We start from the raw sequence: 20,715 nt of genomic DNA, 5'->3' as shown, positions 1-20,715 counted from the left end.
AAAGGGCACCAGAAAGTGAAATGGAGCTGAATCCTGAGTACAAAGAGATAAACAGATTAAGGGAGTGGTGGTCTCAGCTAAGCTTTTTGTTTGTGTTTGTAGTTGAACAGGAATAGGTATATTATGTTAGGTATTATTACCTGGTTACTGTTTTCATTTGGACTTTTAATCCGGAATGAACTACAATCCAGAAATGGAGGGCACAGTATGGTCCAGATCTTGGGGCTGGAAGACTCAGGCTTTTAATCAGGATCTTGAGGAATAGTGGCTATGAAAGTTTAGGGCCAGGCACAGGGGCACACACCTTTAATCCCAAAAGACAAAGGCAAACAGATCTCTGAGTTCAAGGTCAGCCTGGGACAGAGCAAGTTCTAGGTGAAGAAAAGCTTAAGTCTAGGTGTAGTGGTACAGGCCTTTAATCTCAGCACTCAGGAGACATAGCCATACAGATCACTGAGTTCAGGCCAATCTACAGAGCAAGTTTCAGGACAGTCAAGCTTAGACAGGGAAGGAGTTGGAAAACAGAAAACTGATAATAATGTAATAGAACAAGTGTGTGCATGGGGGGGGGGCATTTTCCAGCTCCAGCAAGCAGTAGAACTCAGTGGCTCTGGCTTTAGAGTCAAGAACAGAAGGGACTACTGGAACAATTGATGCTGGTTAGCTGGAGCTAAGAAATTAGTAGTGATTAAGAAGAGACCAGCATCACTGAGATGAAATATTCTGGGAAGTGTTTTCTGGGAGCACAAAGAAGCTGTGTTTCAAAGCCAGCCAGCCAAGGTTGTACCTCATGCTGCAGCTGGACTTGGTAATGTCTAAGAGTCACCCAGGCGCTTCTGATTTTGAGCACATGAAGGGATCATGGAGAGCAGCTGAACCCTGACACTGTGAGAGGCCAGGGAAGGCCATGAGTGAAGGTGCAGCCTCAGCTGCAACTGAAGGGATCACGCAAAGGAGCTAAGGCTTAGCACCATGAAGGGAGCCTATGAGAGGCTACTGGGGAAGCCTAGTTACAATGGAAGACCCCAGTGCATCGGAGATGCCAATACCATGGCATGATCACCAAGAAGAGCAGCGGCAGTGGAGTGGATCAAATAGCACCTAAAATGCTACAGAGAGCAGAAGTGACCTATGCTTTTTGGAGGAGCCCAAATCATGTATGGATACCAAACATTGGAATAAGAAGGTGTGAAGTTGAAGCTGCCTTGGAGACCCCAAGATATTCCAGATGCCAGAGCCTTGGGATAGCTGTTGAAGAAAGCTGCTAACAGGGAGTAGAATCAGTCCAGGAGTAAGTAGTTTGACATTAGATATGGAAATACAGAGTTTGGAGTTTGCCCAGCTGGTTTTGGGTTTTGCTTTGGTTCAGTATTTCCTCTGACATTTGGGAATGTTGATGTATATCCTGTGATGTTGGAGGTATGTGATCTGCATTTTGATTTTATAGGGGATTAGTTAAGTGACTAGATGAATCTCAGAAGAGACTTTGAACTTTTAACATTGTTGAGACTGCTATGGGGACTTTTGAAGTTGGAATAAATGTATTTTGCATTAAGCAATAGCTAGGTATGACACCCATAGGACTTCTGTGTTTGAACAAGCCTATGGGAGTCAGGGATTGGAATGTGGTGGTTTGAATATGGTTTGCCCATGGAAAACGGCACTATTAGGAGGTGTAGCCTTGTTAGAGGAAGTGCGTCACTGTGGAGGTGGGCTTTGAGGCCCCTAAGCTCAAGCTCCACCCAGTGTGGTAGAGATGCAGTCTTCTCTTGTTTGCTTTGGAACAAGATGCTCTCAGCTCCTCCAGCACCGTGCCTGCCTGGACACTGCCATGATGATAATGGAAACTGTGAGCCAGCCCCAATTAAAGTGTCCTTTGTAAGAGTTGGCCTGGTCTTGGTGTCTCTTTACAGCAGAGGGCTCTCCTGTCACCTGGAGTGGGGAAGCTCCACTACCAACTCTGGGCCTCAAAGACCTTCTCCATCACTACAGAGAGAGAGCTTGGGCAGGTGGGCAATGCACCAAAAGATCCCATCTCATCAGTTCAGTCATGAAAATAAGCCCTTTATGTACCAGGTGGCATGTCTGGAAGGCAAACCAACACTCACCCTACTAGAATCTTGTGTGTTAAGAGTCAGAAAACCACAGTAATGAGTGCAGGGCCAGGCAATTGGACCTCTGAACACAGCACTGGAGAAATCCACCCAAGAGTCACTTAGGGTGACCAAGGGAACATGGAAGGATGGTTCCTCTAGCAACCACACAGGATGAGTTCAAAAGGGGAAATTGAAAGGTGTCACGCTTAGCATTAATGAAGGTACAAAATAAAGAGGACAAAGGGGTAGAACAGAGTTGGAAAGAATTTACTCATGGACAAGAACCTGTCAACAGCTGTTCCATCCCTGAGCCAAAATTCAGGTCTTGTGTTGTATGGGTTGTTGTAGATAGCCCAGATGTTGTATTTTGATGCTAATTTCACTTTCCTGGGAGGGGTTGTAGACTGGGAGTGAATCATGTATACAGGTGCCTTGGGAACCTTCTCCCTACCTTAATGTTTCAGATAAAGGCTACAGTTGGTGATTGGGCAGGAGGAAGGGAGGTGGAGCTGAAAAGTTAGGGTGGGGGAGGGAGAGAGGAGGAGAGAGGGGAATGATGGAGGAGGATGAGGGGAAGGAAGCTGGAGCAGAAGCACGTGGATTGGAGAAACCAAGTTATATGGGATCTCGTAGACCGGAATAGTGTAGTGGTAGATCTGCCCAATCTAGGCGTGTAGCTTGTATTCCAATGAACTGAGTTGTGATTTCTTTTTCCGGGCTTTTTTTGGGTTGGAAATTGACTGCAACAATGCCCAACACCTTGAGGATATGCAACAAAAGAAATACACAAACATGCTGGATATCACAAATTTAAACTTCTGAATACCGAGGGACATCATTAAGACAGTACAAGGGGGCTGGAGAAATGGCTCAGCAGTTAAGACCATTTGCTGTTCTTCCAAAGGAACCTGGTTCATTTCCCAGCACCCATACCACACAGGATGAGTTAGGTAGCTCACAACAGCCTGTAATTCTAGCTCCAAGGAACCCGATGGCCTCTTCTGGCCTCCATAGGCACCTGTACATATACACACGCATGAAGGCACTAGGAGTTAGATCTCCTAGAGCTGGAATTATAAGTGTTTGTCAGCCACCCAATAGAGGTGCTGGGAATTGAACTCAGGACCTCTGGAAGAGCAGAAGTGATCTCAACCACTGAGACATCTCTCACCCCCTAAAAAATAAAATAAAATAAAAAATAAAAAAATGTAAAGACAATAAAAAAAAACAACTCACTGAATTAGGAGGAAAATTTTTATAAGTGATTCATCTGACACAAAGGAACTTTCATCTAGAATGCATAACAAACTTGTATAATAAACTCCATAATAAAAGGTCAGACAGCCCAATGGGCAAACGCACTGAAGTCTCTGAAGCAGATACACAGCAAACATGAGAAAAGATGCTCCCCAGCCGTCAGGGATAGCAACTACAGGCCAAATGAGACCTACTCCAGCTTCCTCTGTAAGGCTAGCTTAGAGGGCAGACAGAGCTCGTTACAAACCAGCCCTCACCTGCTGCCGGTGGGAGTAGAAAATGGGACGGCTCTCTTAGAAACAGCTTGGCAAGTCCCCAAAGGGCTTAAAATAATTATCATATGACCTGGAAAACAGACTCCAAGGTATATGACAGAGAGACACAGCCACACAAAACTTTTCATAGCAGCAGAACTCATAATAGCTAAACACACTGCAACAAGCCAAATGTCCACCAACAAGTTACACAGCACATTCACTGCACATGATGGAATCTTACAATGGGAAGGACAAGTCAGGTACAAGTTACACTAGGAATTTGTGTTTACAAAAGCTCTGAAAGAAACATGTCAGTTGTGGGGCAAGTAAAATTTTTCTAAAAGAGGCTAGGTCATGGAAATTACCCTACTTAAAAAGAGTTAAGATGAAAATTAAAAAGAAAAAACTTTTAAAAACTTATTGTAACAATAATTTCAGAGAGTTTCTTCTAGAGAAACCAAACATACATTGCACCAGGCACACCTTTCACACCCATGGTGCCCAAGCATCTGACACTCACAAGCTGGCTTGCCAACACTGTCCCTGCTCCCGGCCTGGCCTGCACCAGGGTTTCTTCTGTATCTCCACTTGTTAGATAATCAACAAGAGCCCATGACCCATTTAGAGCCAATTAGTGGGTAAGTGGCATGGTTTAAATGTAATGAGGGGTGCAGGCTGAAATTGGGATGCTAGGTCCCAGGTCTTAACTATGACAGGGCACCCCTGAGATGGTATTTTCTCCTTACAACACCTCTTGGGATTTGGTTAGTTGGCAATTGGACTCCATCTATAGGCATGACTGAGAAAGAAAAGGTGGAGGGGCACATCTGCAGACAGCAGAGCAGGAACAGGCAGGCGGAAGCCAATGAAGACAAGGGCAGCGAGGACAGACTGCTTTCCCAGACCAACAGTTCCTGACTGAAGCAGCATTCTCTGAGGCCCTTCTCATACCTTCCCCCAGTGACTTCCAAGGACTAGTGTCAAATCACAGATGTGGAAACACAGGCTTAAAAAGTGTTCTAGAAAACTGGACAATTCTAGAGGAAACTTTCAAAGCATGAGTTGACCAATCAGTGTTGATTCCGTGCTGACAGACTGAGCAGCAGAGTGGGGCTCCAGCCCCAGCCCAGCACCAGCTGTCTTCTCACTCACTGCATTCTGGTGCTTTGGCCTCTATGGCACTAACTTGAAGCTGGTCAGTCCTTAACCACTGCCAAAGGCTCTGGAGCTGCCTTTCCTGTGACACCCACAACTCTGAGCTGTATTCCAGAGTACCTCACACCCTACAGTGTTCCTACAGAGAAAGTCAAGGACAATCCTGTCCTAGGAACCAACATGGGAACTCCTGGTTCAGACCAGATGCCAAAGCCACGCATGCTCAGTTAGCCTGGCCAATACCTAATTTGTCCTACGGGGGTGGGAGAGCCTAGGTGAAGAAGGCTTTGCCCACTCTTGTCTCAACCCATCCTGGGGCTTCCCTGTGTGGCCTGACAAGGACCTCTTTCTGGGAAACATAAATGACAAATGGACTCAATAAGAGGCATCTCCTGATAGGCTGGCTTCATCATCTCTAAAAATAGTCACACCTACATTATAATGCCATCCTACAAGAAAACAGTATGCCAGCAATCCAAGAACAGAAAACCCACATCCTGAAGGTAGCATGACTATAGACAGAGCCTAGGCTCAGCCAAGCACCTCCTGGGTGGCTCCTAACTTTGGAGCTACAGAAAAGCTAAGACAGGATACAGGATGCTGTATGTGTCAGGGGTGGGCTGCCAACTACGCAGCTCAGATGTCCAGCTCTTCTTTGATGGAGACACGTAGGTGGCAGATGCGCAGAGGTTCCGGAGGACCGTCACCTCGAGAGGCCCCCAGGTAGAAGTAGGGTCTCACCTCCCCAAAGTGGGCATGGAAGGTGTACAGATGGCAGTGGCGCTCAGAGTCATAGAAGGACAGCTCACCCTCCTCACACTCCAGCTCCACACGCAGACGGCGCGGCATGGCCTGGACCAGAGGGGCTGTGGCGGTGTCGGAAGTCATGCAGTGATCTCCATCCACACCCTGCGTGCGGCACAGGTACCAGAAGCCAGAGCGTGTATCGTGGTAGCAGCTGTGTGAGTGGCCTTCACCACCTACATCAGCCTGAGCCTGTGCCTGTGCATGTGCCTGCACCCGCACCACACCCACTCGCCAGGTCGGCAGGCCACCCACATCCACCTCCCAAGAGTGGGAGCCCTTCGAGAACACTTGAGAGCCCAGCAGGCAGGGTGCCGAGGAGAAGCGCTCTGGATTCTCCACTTGCACACGGTAGCCATGGTTGATGACACTCGTGAGGTCATCAGCCACCTTGAGCCAGCCAGCAGCTGTGTTGGGATCCAAGCTGAAGGGCACTAGGGACAGAGAGAGAAGAGAGAGTCAGCAAACTGGACACCCTCCTGCCAGGCTGGCTGAGGTCCCACATACCCTAATGCATGCAGGGAGTTGGCCTGGGTTGTTGGGGTAAGTCAAACTACCCCCGCCCTCCACAAAGATATGTGTAAGTCCCAAACACTAGTATCTCAGGATATAACCTTATTTAGAAATAGATTAGAGATAGGCAGAGAGAGAGAGAGAGAGAGAGAGAGAGAGAGAGAGAGAGAGAGAGAGAGAGAATATGTCATGTAACCAACCAAGGCAGGGGCCAGTTGGGCAGTCACAACCCAAAGATACCCAAGCAATGCAGCAAATGCCAAAGTCTAAAGGCCTTCCCACAGTTCAGAGGAGCACGGTTTTGACTATTTCTTGGGAATGAGCTTTTAGCCACCAAGAATATGGGAACAGATTTTGGTCATTTAAGCCAATTTATGGTTCTCTGTTACAGCAGCCAAGGAGACTAACACAGGCAGGGACTACAAAGTAGGAAGGTTTACACACTCCCAGGACACCTAAGATGATCAAGTAACATCCCCCTGGGTCGATGACACCTCTGGGTATAAAGCCAGGGCACAACAGCAGGAGAGACTTGGAGTGTCTTTGGGAGAGGTGGCCTGGAGTTGAGTTTTTTGTCATGAATGCTAGAGTTATGAAGACAGAAAGGAGAGTTAGCCTTTCTCAAGTGGGTCAGAGCAGGAAGGCCCTAGGCCCCGCCTAGAAAGGGCTGCAGAGAGAGCAGCTGAGATGCTTGGCCAGGCCTGTGCAGCACAGGATGGCCTCCACTCTTCTGCAGCACTGTGCTGCATGTCCTTACCAGATTCGACGGACCCGAGCATCTTCTTCCAGACTCGGTACTGCAGGGACTCCAGATACTTGCATGCATCCATTAGCAAGCCAGGCTGGAGAGGAGCTGGCTCCACGGTGCAGAAGAGCCTGGTAAAGGAAGGCTGGGCATTGGATGGGGCCAGGACCCCTGGCTGCATTTACTACAAGCAGAGAACAAGACTGCTTCCCTTGTCTCGGACCTGAGTTTCCTGGACAGCTGTCCCAAGCAAGGCAGGAGCCCACTGGGCTGCCACAGCCCTTCAGGATTCAGCAGGAAGGTTCAATCCTGAACAGGTGGGAGACACATGGGTGGGTGGGTTCTCCAACCTAGCCGCTGTGATCCTCATGGATAGAAATCACACTAAGGCTCAGGAGAGGTCCAAGCTGGGCCTTAATGGTGCTTGAATTCAAAAGAGCCATGGTGGCCTTTGCCGAGCTCCCGCAGAGACTGGGAACCCATCACATCAGCCCAGAGCACTTACTCTCATCTTCTGACAGGACACAACTCTTCCTTACCCATTCTGGAGAGCCCAGCAAGCATCCACCCCACAGCAAAGCATGCCAAAGCTCTTTCCCAGAGGTAGGAAGCCAGCCAAAACTTAAGCCTGTTGACGACTGAGAAACATGAGTCATGTGCCTGGTACTGTCAATCCCTGTGGAGAGTATCGACCCTCTATGTTCCAAAACAACTCCCTCTCTCCATGACAACCAGAACTGGAATGCCTTTAAAGCGCTCCCCTTGGCTGGCCTCTACTGCTCCCTCTGGATTCCACCCAGTTGGAGGCGCTACCTGCCTAGCCCTTCCGCCACTGGACAGTGGAGGCCTGGGTTTCTATCTGTTCACCCTCTCCCATCCCCATCGGGTTTGCCAACTTACCGGCGTTTTCGGCTCTTATGTTTCTGGAAAGAAAAAAAGCAGAGACACACACTAAGAGACTGCAGGTAATTTCTGACCAAGAGTCGCCAGATGTCCCACACTCATGGATGAGAAGGACTGACATCATTCAGCTGTCACATACCCCATGGGGATCTCATCTCAGATTCAGTGTCCCCCTCTTGGAAGACCCAGGGTGAGGATGCAACCATGGAAGGGAGACCTTGCTCAGTATACACGAGGCCCAGGGCCTTCTTTGGCAAAACTTAGAACTGATCCTAAAGTTCATATGGAGTTTCAGGAAATGCTGAGTAAAAGCAACCTTGAAAACCACCAAGTTGGAGGACTCGTACTCCCAAACTTCACCCTTGTTACACAGGCGGCTGTGGTAGAGGTCTCGGGGGNGGGGGGGGGGGGGTAATGAGGACGGAAGTGACAGTCTAGATAAACGCTGGAGTTTCTACAGGACCTGTCTACAGTTAACGGAACTGTCTTCTCAGCGAACATGTCAGTACAACCAAAACGAGGAAAGCCTCTGCTTTGTGTCAGATTCAAAACAAAAAGAAAACCAAACCAAACCAAAACACCCTTAAAATCCATGTAAGATCGAAATGCAAAGCTAAGACAGAGATAAGAGTCACACTGGAGTACAAAAGGAACGAACTCTCACAGCTAAACAATGAACAGACAACCCTACTGAGAAGTGGATAGCTGGGCATGTTAGTACACGTCTTTAGTTCCAGCACTTGGGAGGCAGAGGCAGGTGTTCTGAGTTCGAGGCCAGCCTGGTACAGAGTAAATTCCAGGACAGTGAGGGCTACACAGAAAAACCCCATCTTGGGGGGGAAAAAAAACAAACAAAAAACAACCAACCAAACAAACAAAAAACCGAAACAAAAAAAGAAAGGAAGGAAGGAAAAAAAAACTGTATAAAGAAATTAAACAGACATCTTAAGGAAGAACTAGTAATGTCCACAAAGCCACTGAAAAGACAGATGCCCAGTGTCATCAGCTATCCGGAGAGTGCACACTGGAAGCACAATGAGATCCCAAGTCACTCACAAGGGAAGCTATGGAGAAAAGAGGTGGCCAAGAGGTACAGGAACTTGACTCTCAGACTCTGCTGGTGGGAAGACAAAATAGCATGACTACTTTGGTAAAACTGCCTAGCAGCCCTTAACGGGTTAAAATACATCTTCAGAAAATCCATCCAGAAATCCCTTGGGTACACATCAAAAAGTTCATGTCCACACAAATCCAGTACACACACTTAAGAGTCTTACTGCCCATAAACGGCAAAAGCAGAAGTAACTCAAGTGGGAATGGAAGGCTGACTACCAGGTAAAACGCCATGCACGAGGGAAACACCCGCTATCAAAAGGTGCTGACTGATAAACTAGTTGTCAAGTCTGGGAAACTGCTCTGCAAGGAAGGACAAAATCAGTAAAGGGAAGAAAGAAAATGAATGATAATTTTAAAGGAAGAACAGAATTTCTTTCATGTGCACTCATGTGTGTGTGTGTGCATGCGTACAGGTCCATGCATTCATACATATGTCACATGGAGCCGGAGGTAAGCCATAGCTTATCTATCCCTGCCTTGTTCTTTAGTACAGTGTCTTTCACTGCCCTGGGTCTCACCAAGCAGGCCAGGCTGGCGGGCCACTTAGGGGCTTTTTTTGTTGGTTGGCTGGTTAGTCGGTTGTTTCTCTACTCCTGAATGAAATAGTCAAATTGCGTAATAATTTAAGCTTAAAAAAAAAAAAAAAAAAAAAAAGAGTGAGCCACCATGCTCAGCTTATTGTATGTGACGTCTAAGGGTCAGATTGGCTCCTCAGACTTGTAAGGTAAGTGATTCACAGGCTGAGCCAGCTCCTCAGCCTGAAAGCATTCTTTAACAAAAGAGAAAGAAGGCAGAATGTGATCCTGTCCCCTCACACCCATCCCCAAAACCAAAGATAAAAGATACCTCAGTAAGAGTACTTGTCATTCACAAAGCCTAAGCTACAGATACATCCAGCATTGCACAGGGAGAGAGGGAGGGAGGGAGGGAGGGAGGGAAGCAAGAAAGACAGAGAGGAGAAAACAAACAACAAAGCAACAAATAAACAAAAAACAAAAACAAAAAAACAAAACCAGTCAGCTAAATGGCACAGCAGGTTAAGGTGCTTGCTGTCAAGCCTAGGGATCTCAGTTTGGTCTGTGGGACCCATACAGTAAAAGAAGAATGACTGATTGACTTCCATACAGGCACTCTGCAATGTGTACCCATAGGGACAGTTTGAAATGGCCCCCATGGGTCCATAGAGAGGGGCATTATAGGAGGTGTGGCCTTGTTGGAGGAAGTGTGTCACAGGGGGATGGGCTTTGAGGTCTCAGAAGCTCAAGTCCGACCCAGTGGCTCACTGTCTCTTACTGCTGCCTGCTGATCCAGATGTAGACCTCTCAGCTACCTCTCCAGCACCGTGTCTGCCTGTGTGCTGCCATGCTTCCCACCATGATAATAACGGACTAAACTTCTGACCTGTAAGCCAGCCCCAATTAGATATTTTCCTTTATAAGAGTTGCTGTGGTACTGGTGTCTCTTCATAGCAAGTGAACCCTAAGACACTCATCTACAGTAAATAAAAATGTAATAAAATTTTTAAAGCTTAAAGTATTATACAATTTGACTATTTCATTAGAGGTAGAGAGACAACCAACCAAAGAATAAGAAAGCAGAAATAGTAAGGGGCGGAGGTAAAGATAAGAAGACATTCTCAACCGCCAAGCCTTGCTCTGCCATAAGGCATTCCAATAAGGTCCTCCACCATCACAGAAAGACTGTTGAACATAGCCTGTGGTCTGAGCTGCTGGTCCTTGACCCTGATTCCACCCTCAGTTCAGATGATGAGCCTCTTTACCATGAGGAAGGTCATGTCATCTTCCTTCATCTCCATCTGCAGACGCTCAATCTCCCGAGCCAGCGCCTCGGTCTGTTCTGCCAGCTGCTTCATCTTCTCCTCAGCCTGCAGGTGCTTCTTTCTGCTCTCTTCCTTCATGGCATCCAAGGTGGCCTGTTCCTCCACCCTCAGGAAATCACGGAGCTTGTCAAACTCATCCCGGATGCGGCCTTCCAGCCAAGTCGTCTGCACCTGCACCAGAGCAGGGAAAAGTGGGCAAGGTCAGATATAATGGGTTTGGGATGCCCCAGCTGGGGACCACTTTCAGCAAAGCAACTCAATGCTCTAGGTGTGGCATGAAGAGCCCCAAAGACAGAGATGGGTGGGCCAATGCCAGAGACTCATCCTCCCTCCCTTCTTGGTCCTCCCAGGCTTCCCACCTGGCCCAGCCATGTTGAGGTTTGGTCTTTTGCTACATATTGCAATACTAAATATTGGCCCTCTAAGGCCTGGTTGACCCCAGGGACAAGATAATCAGTACCTAGACTTGAGTGACTCTAAGTAACCTTGTCCCCAAGTTATCCCTGATTGGTGAATAGACGCCAACAGCCTGTAGCTGGGCAAAAGAGAGCAGGGGGGAGGGGGGTGCTTTTTTGTTCCTGGGCTTAGGGTTAGAGGAAGAGGCCACGAGAAAGGAGAGATAGAAGACAAATTTAGGGTAGACTCATGAAAACATGGCCATTAGGGCTGGCCAACTGGAGCTAAGAGCTGCCCAGGTGGAACACAGCAAATTATAACTCAGGGTTATTGATAGGAAGTAAATTCTCATAGCTAGGGTAGTTAGCTACCCAACTTTAGTGCTAATTAAGGCTTATTATACATATAGAAGTTGTACATCTTTTATCTGGGAACTGACTAACCAAGGGCGGGGTAGAAGCCTCTACTGAAATTAAATATTTATAAAGCACTCACCTCATTGTGCTTGGCAATGGCCTCATAGGTGCGCCTCAGGGTCCAGAAGGCCTTGGCTTTCTCTCGCAGCACATGCTCCATGTTCTTACACTTGGCCTAATGTGGGGAATACAGATCAAATTAGAACTGGAGTTCCTCTGTGGAGGCCAACCACAAGCCAGTGTGCTCCAAGTGCTGTTCAGCATAGCCCCAGCCTTGAACTGCACTGCTTCCCACCTCAGGTCTCTAACCCAGCACTGAAGAGACACCTGGTGCTGGTGGGGAGCAGGGCTCAGGGGTTCAGAAGGAGCTCTGCCCAAACTGGCCACAGTACAGCAGAGAACAGCCAGCTCCAGCTTATGTCTGCTCCTAGAAGGCTAGACATGTGGGGATACCATCAAGATGTCATGGCCACTGGTTCACTCTGGAATCTTCCCAACTGGACTTTTCTACCGCCTTCATGAAAAGGGTTATTAATGTGGACTGTTGCAACCATTTCCCAAGAGGTAAAATATTCAAATGAAATTTTACCTAAACATGGCTCCACATCCACCTTTTGCTAGGACAAGAACACAGCAAACTCACATTTTTTTTGTTTTTTTCTATTTGTTTTACTGACATGGGGCTTACTCTAGAACACAGGCTAGCCTAAACTGTGGTCAAACTGTTCTAGAACCCACGATGATCCTCCTGTCAAGTGGTGGGATCATGGGCATAAGCAATCACACCCAACTCTTGTCCTTCCTACTTTTTTTTTTTGGGGGGGGGGGGTGTCCATGCATGAGCCCACATGCTCTTGAAAGCTATGTAGGTAGGTGTCCCACTCTTCCTTCCCATCACAATATGTCATTTTGTTTTAGAGAATTACACCATCACCCCTTCCCTTTCTCTCCAAACCCTCCTTGCTTCCTTTCAGATTCAAAGCCCTTTTCACACATCATCATATGCATATATTTACATACACACAATCTCCTAACTAACCCTGCTCAGTCTGTGTAGTGTTACTTGTGTAAGTGCTTTTCGGGGGTGAATATTTGGCATTGGATAACCAGCTGGTGTGCTCTTCCCCTGGGGAACTACACCCCACCACATCAGTTGCCTGTAGTTCTCTGTGTAGAGCTGCTGCTCCATGATCTTCCTCCATCCACTCTGGAATGTCCACTCATGCTGCCCCTGTTGAGCCCATGCTCGGGCAGTCATTGGCGAGACACGGAGGTCACTCTTGACAATCCCAGGAGACAGACTCACAGCAAACTCATTGATTGTCTGGCTTTTCCTCAGTGTCCCCTGATCCTTAGTCTACCATAATCCAGACAAAGTATCTCATTAAATCTAGAGCTAGGCCAGTACCCGAAAATCCTAAGAATCTCCTTATTCTGCCCCATAATAGAGCTAGAGTTCAGGAAATCACGTGATGTCACTTTTTACGTTAGAATGAGAACTTGAGCCAATCACTCAGTGTTTACCCATTCAGCCATCTCTCTGGCATCCTGCTTAATTTTAGAAAATAAAATCACTTTTGTTTTAATGAACACACATAAATAGTTTAAGGAAGGTGCTCAAACACTTGGTTTTTTGAAGATTTTTATTTTGTGTATGGGTGCATTCATGGCTGGTGCCCAATGCCCAGAAGAGAATGTTAGATTCCTTGGAACTGGAGTTTCAGACTGTTGTGAGCTGTCATGTAGGTGCCGGGAACAAGACTCAGGTCTTCTGTCAGGGCAGCCAGTGCTCTTAACCACCTCAGCAATTCCTCTTCTCCTGAATGCTTTTAAATTTTTAATTGTTGCTACTAAACTGGAAATCGGAAGAAACACTTTTGAATTTTAAGTTGGGTTCTTACTACCTTTTGTATCCAAGGCCATTAACTTCTCTCTACTTTTATCCTTTCCTCTTTACATTCCATAAATGTGTTATAGACTTTTCCAGAAACAGATCCAATGTTAATTATAATGGTGACCTTGATCCACTGAGCACTCGCTCTGCCCCCATGTGCACTCATCCACACACTAGAAGTCACTTCATCACCACATTAGCTCTCTCCAGTAAGTACATTAGAGGCCACTCCAGAGAAGGGAATCAGAAGGGCACAGGGGAATGACCCTGCTCTCTTCAAGAGTGTGAACCTTAATTTGGATTAGCCAGGTTGACAGAAAATTCAGTTTTTTGCCAAGGACAAAGATTTCATTTCACCAATGCAAACAACCCCAAACTAATCTCCCAGCTAGAATTACTCTGATTTTAGTTTTATTGAGATGCAGTATGTCAACTTCCTTTGGTGACTGCTTATATGAGGAACTTTATCCGTATACACATAAGCAATAGCACATCTAAGCCATACTGCTGGGATTCTTTTCCCTTTGAAAGAAACGTGGGGTTGGGGAGGCAAGTCAGCCAGTAAAGTGTGTGTTGTCCAAGTAGGAGAACCTCAATTCTGGTCCTGAGTACCCACATATCTGTAGTCTCAGCTCAGGAACCCTAGGGTTCAATGGCCAAACCTGGCTCAAAGTGGAGATTCAGATCTAGTGTGAGGCCCGGTGTCAAAATTTAATGGGGGAGAGAGAGAGATCAAGGAAAGGCTGCCACCTGTCTCTGCCCACCTCCAGCCCATGCATACATACACACACATACTACAACCCCATCAACACACACACACACACACACACACACACACACACACACACACACGTCTATCCAAACCTGTGACCACTGTACTTGAGGACTTCCTCCGGTCCCTCTAAGCATTCAGGTTTTTTCTTGAGCTCTGGATTGATCCGCTATGACATGTTCCAAAATCTTGTCACCCTTCCTTCCATCAGGTCCCACTGCATCAGGACAAAGTGCCAGCTCATCACCATCCCCCTCAGTGTCCCATGAATGTGTCTGCCCCGCCATAGTGATGGAAAAAGGAACACACACGAGGACTGTGAACCACAAACCCAACAGGATAACCAAAGAAAAGAATTCTTCATTTTGCTGTTCTGAAAGTGTCAGCTGCGTCCCTCACAGGGGTGGGAGTATGGGGTGGTGGGACAGAGGTGGCCAAGAAGCAAAGATAGGAGCTTTAGGACACAGCCTCCAAGAACAGTTCCACAAACTGCCTTCCTCGAGCTAGGCCCTCCTCAGGAGGCCATCAAATGATGAACCAGGATTCACTGACAGGGTCAGGGTCTCATTCTTGGAACACCTGCAGGCACTCAAGAAGTTGTACTTTACTGCCACAGTCAAGATTAACCCTCATACAGCTCCAGGGTTTCTGTGGACAGTAAATTTTGTTAATACTTCAGGGCATCTAACACAGAGTAAGAAGTCCTCAGAGATTATTGCTGCTGGATTATCAACACAGAGGCCAAAGGGATCTTTATAAGCACCTACCTCTGGGATGCCTGAGGCTACCCAGCAGGGCCAAGCTTAGTCTAACAATCTCACCATTCTTACCTGACAGTGGGTCGTCCTATGCTGCCTGCTCCCTTAACAATCCACACCCATATCCAACCACACTGAACCTGAACCAGAACCAGCTTATCTAATGACTGCCTCACCAACTCCTCTGAAATGTCAACTACTGCAAACAGTGCTCTTGTTTGGTTTCTGCTGCCATGACAACCAAAAAGCAACTCTGGGAAGAAAGGGTCTATTACAGTTTATAGTTCCTAGTCATACTCCACCACTGAGGGATGTCAGGGCAGGAAGTCAAGCAAGAACTAATGTAGAAATTATGGAAATAATGGAGGTATGCGGTCTATAAGGCAGCCCCTCTGATTGGTGTGGAAGAGCCCACAATGGCCTGACACTACCCAGGCAGGACCAATGTACTGGGCCCTCCCACACCCATCACCAATCTAGACAATCTCTCTGATTGGCTGATCCATTCGGGGCACTCCCTAAAATGAAATCCCCTCAGATGACCCTAGAATGTGTCAAGATGAAATTGACTAGAACTGAGGGGCTGTCTTACAGACTTAAGAAGCTATAATACCTAGAACAGGGTGTGAGAATCAAAATGGTTCTCAGTATGTTTATTTCACAAATGAATACATGAACAGGCCACACTGCATCTGGCCAAGCACAGTCTGAGGACTCCTGGGATCTTTCAGATCAGCCCCACTCCCTGCTCTTCAAGGCTCACTCACACCGAGCACCCACTGGCCTCCTACCACCACTCTAAGATGCAGAATAAGACTTCGGCCTCCTGGCCTCACCTGGTGCCCAAAGCTGCTAGAATCTTCTATATGCTGCTGCATCTTCTTGCAAAAACCTCCCCTTGCCTCCTTCACGTGGTTAATGCCTCTAGGTTCTTTAGATTTTTGCTAGAAGCTCCTGGAGAGTGAGAATTATTACCACCTATCTCACTTCCAGTGTCCCTCAGGCCTCCTAATCAATACAAGGCAGCCAGCAAGAACCGAAGGCAGTCTCCAGGCCCACAAGCTCTCTGTCCCCTGGCTCACAGGCCTTTGGCTGATGCTTTACCCCATTCTGAGGACGCCACCCATGCTAATCAGTACCTTTGCTAGCCCCGGAGAATTCGAACCTCTAGGCTGTCTACTTCAGCTATGCCAAATAAGGGATCGAGCACTAGTGAAGGAGGGAACAGGCACTGTGAACCACTGCGAGGGAACAGGCACTGCTGAGCTAATATGGGTAACTGGAGGAACATGGATGTAGACAGCACCCATCTGCTCCGCCTCCACTTGTATGGAGCTGCTGATTCTCAAGACATTTCACCAAGTGGAGAAAGGGCGCTGAAGATCAGGCACCACGGGCTCTTGCAATACCTCCTCTTCACTATGTCAGGCTTCCTAGCGGCTAACCCTGGGCCCTCCCAACTATGGGTCTGAACTATGTATTAGTGGCTGAGGAAACAAATCTAGTTGTTTCAGTACATCTGTGACTTTAAAAGAGAAAAGTAACAAGACACTGCCAGAATAAAATGGACATTTCAGAAAACCTTAAAAAAAAAAAATCAGTCGTTATGTCAGAGTATGAGTGTTTTGGAAAGCAATGGAGCATGCATTTCTAAGCGATTAGGTCAAATTGTTATCGAAAATGTATGACTTTTTTTTTTTTCTGTTTTAGAACAAAGACTTTTTCACCGGGCCTGGTACCACAGGCCTGTAATCTCAGCCACTCGCAAGGCTGAGGCGAGCAAAGAAAAGTTCAAGGCCAGCCTGGCTAATTTAAGAGCTTGGCTCGAAATCCAAAGTAGGCTTGGAGTGCAGCTGCGAGGTAAAGTACTTGCCTAGCGTGATCTCCAGCAGCACCGACACCCACCCTTCCCCGCCATGCTAGTTTTGCTGTGTCAGCTGCTCTTGGTTTAATTATAGCCACTGGAACTCCAGACATGTGGCTACTAAAAGAGTAAGAGGAGCAAGGCAGCAGGCCAGCGCCACAGGCCTTTCTTACGGCTCTGTAACCCGTGGGGGCACTGCTGGGCCAGGGAAATCTCAAGGCCTTAGAACTCAGCTAGGTCCTGGCCTCTTCCATTTGTAAAAGGACCGCGCCAAGCCCATATGTCTGCAGACCATACTACTCCCCATCATTGTTCAGACTGGCCTGGACCGGGGGCAAGATGGTTGCTAGGCCTAGGGGAGGGGGAGGGGCAGGCCGGGGGTCCCCAGGGCGGGCTGGCGCGGTGCTCACCCGGAAGTCTTGCGCAGTGTCCTTGATGGGCTGCACACGATGCTCCTGGTGCCGGGCGTCGGCCTGGCAAGCACAGCACAGCAGCTCCTTGTCCTCCAGGCAGAAGAGCGTGAGCGGGGCACGGTGCGCGCGGCAGGGGCGCGGGGACCGGCGACCGGTCCAGCGCGCGCCCTCAGCCTCCTCGCGCAGCAAGGTCTCCACCAGGTTGTTGAGCGTGTGGTTGGTGCGCAGCTCCCCGGGCACCGCTCGTTCCTTGCACACCGGACACGAAGGCGTCGTCTGCACCTCCCAGCAGCCGCTCACGCACCGGCGGCAGAAGTTGTGGCCACAGCGCAATGTCACTGCGTCGCGGAACGGATCGTAGCACACGGCACACAGCAGCTCCTCTTTGAAGGAGCGCGAAGGCCCCGGGGACACAGAGGGGCCCGGCTCCATCGCAGGAGCAGCCGCCGTCACCACCACCGGTGTCGCCGCCTTCATGCCTAGCCTGCGGGCGTTGTCCCTGCAGAAGATCTGGGAGCTAAGGCGGCTCCAACCAATCACGGATGGGCTTTGAGGGCGCGGACCCGCCCACTTCCGTCTTGCGCGGGGTCTCCCGGAGGAGGTGTGGTCCGCGGTCTTCGCGAGCTCCAAGGCGGAAGGATCTGTCGTCCCACCGCAGTGTGGGGTTTCCGTTGTCAAATAGGAAGTGAAAACACGGGCAGCCATCCTTAAGCAATTCCCGCTATCTCCTGGTATAGATGGGAAGGGATGTCCATGGTTTAACTCCTTAGCTCCCTAGGTGGGATCCGAACCTGGGCCCAAAGCAGTAGCGGGGGGGGGGCGGGGGGGGTCATGCAGCACTGGGAATGGTTTCTCAAAACCCTCACACAGGTCGTCCGCTGACCTTGGTCGGGCTTACTGCGGGTAGCGTCTCGAGGAGTTACGATTCCCGGCTTGCGGTTGGATAAATGAGTTCCTGTGTGAAATGGTGGTCTCTGTGAAAAGGGCGTGTGAGATCGAATTAATATGGAAGCACGCACGTGGCATCTTAAAGTCAGGATGAAAAAGTCGTGGTGAACATGCTTGCAATCTCAGCATTTGGGAGACTGAGGCAGGAAGATCAAGAGTTTGAGACCAGCCTGGGTTACCCAGGGACACTTTAAAAAAAAAAAAAAATCCACTTTGGATTCTTGTCAAGAAAGGCAGGCTAAAATGTTCCCAGCTGCCCATTCCTAGTTGATATTGGTAACCTTCCGCTGCTGTCTTCCCCCAGCGTACACACTAATACGAATTCAGCAAGGCACTGCAGATTTGCAAACTCCTTGGAATCATATGAAACATAATTTTTTTTAAAAAATTGCACTAGATAAACAATTACAAAAGGCAGTGTTTTAGGGTCTCTTTACTATTCCTCTTGCCAGAACCACAGACAGGATGGTTTATAAAGAACAGAGAGGTTCCAGAGGCAGGGAAATTCAAGAACTGGGTGCCAGCCTTCCTGCTGCATCTTGATGAGACAGAGAGCGTCCCATGGCCAGACAGGCAAGCGTGCCAGCTCATATCTCACTTCTTCCTCTGAAGCCACTGGTGGTGGTGTGGAAAGTTCATGCTGGTAAGTTTTGTCAACTGGACGCAAGCTGGAGTCATTTGGAAAGAGGGAACCTGAGGGAGAAAACATCTTATGGAGGAAACCATCCATAAGATGGTTCTGTGGGAGGCTTGATTGATTTGGGAAGGCCTAGTCCCCTGTGGGCTGTGTCCCTCCCCCCATACCCCCCCCCCAGGGCAGGTGGTTGTTTAAAGAAGCAATCTGAGCAAGCCACGAGGAACAGACTGTTAAGCAGTACGCCCTCCATGGTTCCTGCTTCCAGGTTCCTGCTTAGAGTTTCCCTGCCTTGGCATCCCTCGACAGGACCATGGCCCAGGATGCATAAGCCAAATGAATCCTTTCCCCACCAGAGGGCTTTTGGCCATGGTTTCTATCACAGGAATAGAAAGCTAACAAGGACAGAGCTCTACCCTCCTCACCTCATTCGAAGAATCTCCTCCTACAAGCCTCATTTCAAATAGCAACTCCAACTTAGGGATTGAGTTTCCAAGGCATGAACTTTTGGGTATCTGCTGAAACCCTGGTAAGAAGGACTGCGTGCCTACCTCCCTTCTAGCCTCCCCATCCTCTTTCTCTCCCCTCCTTTCTGTTTAAAGCAGAGATCAAGGAATAAAAGCAAGGCTTGTTCTATGACATGAAAAGGCAAGGCCTTACTTTGCGCTGTCTGTCTACCAGGAATCCACTTTACCTGCAAGTGCTTAAGTAGCACCAGTAAAGAGAAAAGGCTAGTGCTAATTATTAGTATGGTTCTGTCGATATCAGGTGACAGAAAGTATTACAGGCAGAAGAAGGTCAGTTCATCAGGAGAGTTGCTGATAGCATCTTTAAACACAAGCAGCTGGAGCTGCAGAGTCAGCAGAGCTTATTCATCAGTTGCCAGGGAAACCTGTAAGGAGAGAGAGAAGCCTGATCCTCTCAGTGAAGACTCCATGGCATGGAAGGATGAAGGGTGCTTAGCTGCTCTGAGCTGAGTCAGGGAGATCATCCCTTACAAGTGATGTGCAATACAAGTTGCAGAGAGAATCTCATACTGTATGGAAGAATCACCTGTCAATAAAAATGCTATTAACCTATTAGCTTAAGCAGGAAACAGGGAGGTGGAAGTTCCAGTTCAGAGAAAGAATTCTGGGGGAGAGGAAGAAAGATTCAGCCCCAGACATAGATGAGATAGATGGTCACAAGTAACTGAGGACCAGGTAGCCAGTCACATGACAGAACTTGGGAATAGAATAGCAGGATGATTAAGTTATACGCTAGTCAGGGAACAACGAAGAGCATTTGGCCAAGGCATTTGTATGTACATATATTTAAGTCTCAGAGTCGTTATTCCGGGAGCTTTGGACTGGGAGGGAAAACATGAGCTTACAGAAAATATAACAAGTGATTAGGGATGTACCAGGGGTAGGAAACCACCTGCCTCTGGGTCCATTGGGCTGCAGACATCTTTGATTCAGTCTGTCATGTGTATCATTTATGATCTTTTAAACTATAAGCACACATAAGGCCCCCACGGTTAGTTATGAAGCAACTGGTCTTTCTGGTCTTCCCCACCGCTCCGGAAAGTGACAGTGCCAGCATCACCCTTCTTGTCTGGATAGAAATCGAGATCCTGTCTCAAAAACAAAGAAACGAACAAAAAACTCTTACTGGTCTATGATGGAACTGACCTGAGTCACATATTAGAGATGTCACATAAAAATTTACATTCTTACTTTTACCTTTTTTGCATTTAAAATTTGTAGTTGTATAATATACACAATGTCAAAACACAATAATGATTCTTTTTTTGGGGGGAGATACAGTTGGGTAGTGTCCAGTATTTTTCGTTGCTGTGCAAAGCCCATTATCTACAAAGCTTTTCATCTACACATTAACCAAGTCCCCGCTTTCTGCTCCCTAGAAACCACCGTTGTACTTTTGTCTCTATG

At 48.0% G+C, this 20,715-nt stretch overlaps 1 protein-coding gene and 1 long non-coding RNA gene across 2 annotated transcripts; one reads left to right on the top strand and one right to left on the bottom strand.

Annotated features, from left to right (window-relative positions):
• Nucleotides 1-3,332: 3,332 nt before the first annotated feature.
• Nucleotides 3,333-17,729, bottom strand: Trim35 (tripartite motif containing 35). The gene is made up of 6 exons (XM_021203493.2): nt 17,197-17,729; nt 11,578-11,673; nt 10,627-10,857; nt 7,728-7,750; nt 6,840-6,958; nt 3,333-6,003 (listed from the first exon to the last, which is right to left on the bottom strand). The coding sequence occupies exons 1-6, from the start codon at nt 17,674-17,676 to the stop codon at nt 5,402-5,404; spliced, it is 1,551 nt and encodes a 516-aa protein (XP_021059152.1). The 5' UTR covers nt 17,677-17,729; the 3' UTR covers nt 3,333-5,401.
• LOC110325477 lies at nt 17,618-19,428 on the top strand. Its single transcript, XR_002380747.1, has 3 exons — nt 17,618-17,930; nt 18,600-18,790; nt 19,167-19,428. It is a non-coding gene; the product is annotated as an uncharacterized LOC110325477 (long non-coding RNA).
• Nucleotides 19,429-20,715: the final 1,287 nt, after the last annotated feature.

This window comes from Mus pahari, chromosome 8 (genome assembly GCF_900095145.1).
Source record: "Mus pahari chromosome 8, PAHARI_EIJ_v1.1, whole genome shotgun sequence".
Classification (NCBI taxonomy): Eukaryota; Metazoa; Chordata; class Mammalia; order Rodentia; family Muridae; genus Mus; species Mus pahari.
Note: the sequence above shows the minus strand (reverse complement) of the source record. Positions and strands in the feature narration are given on the sequence as shown.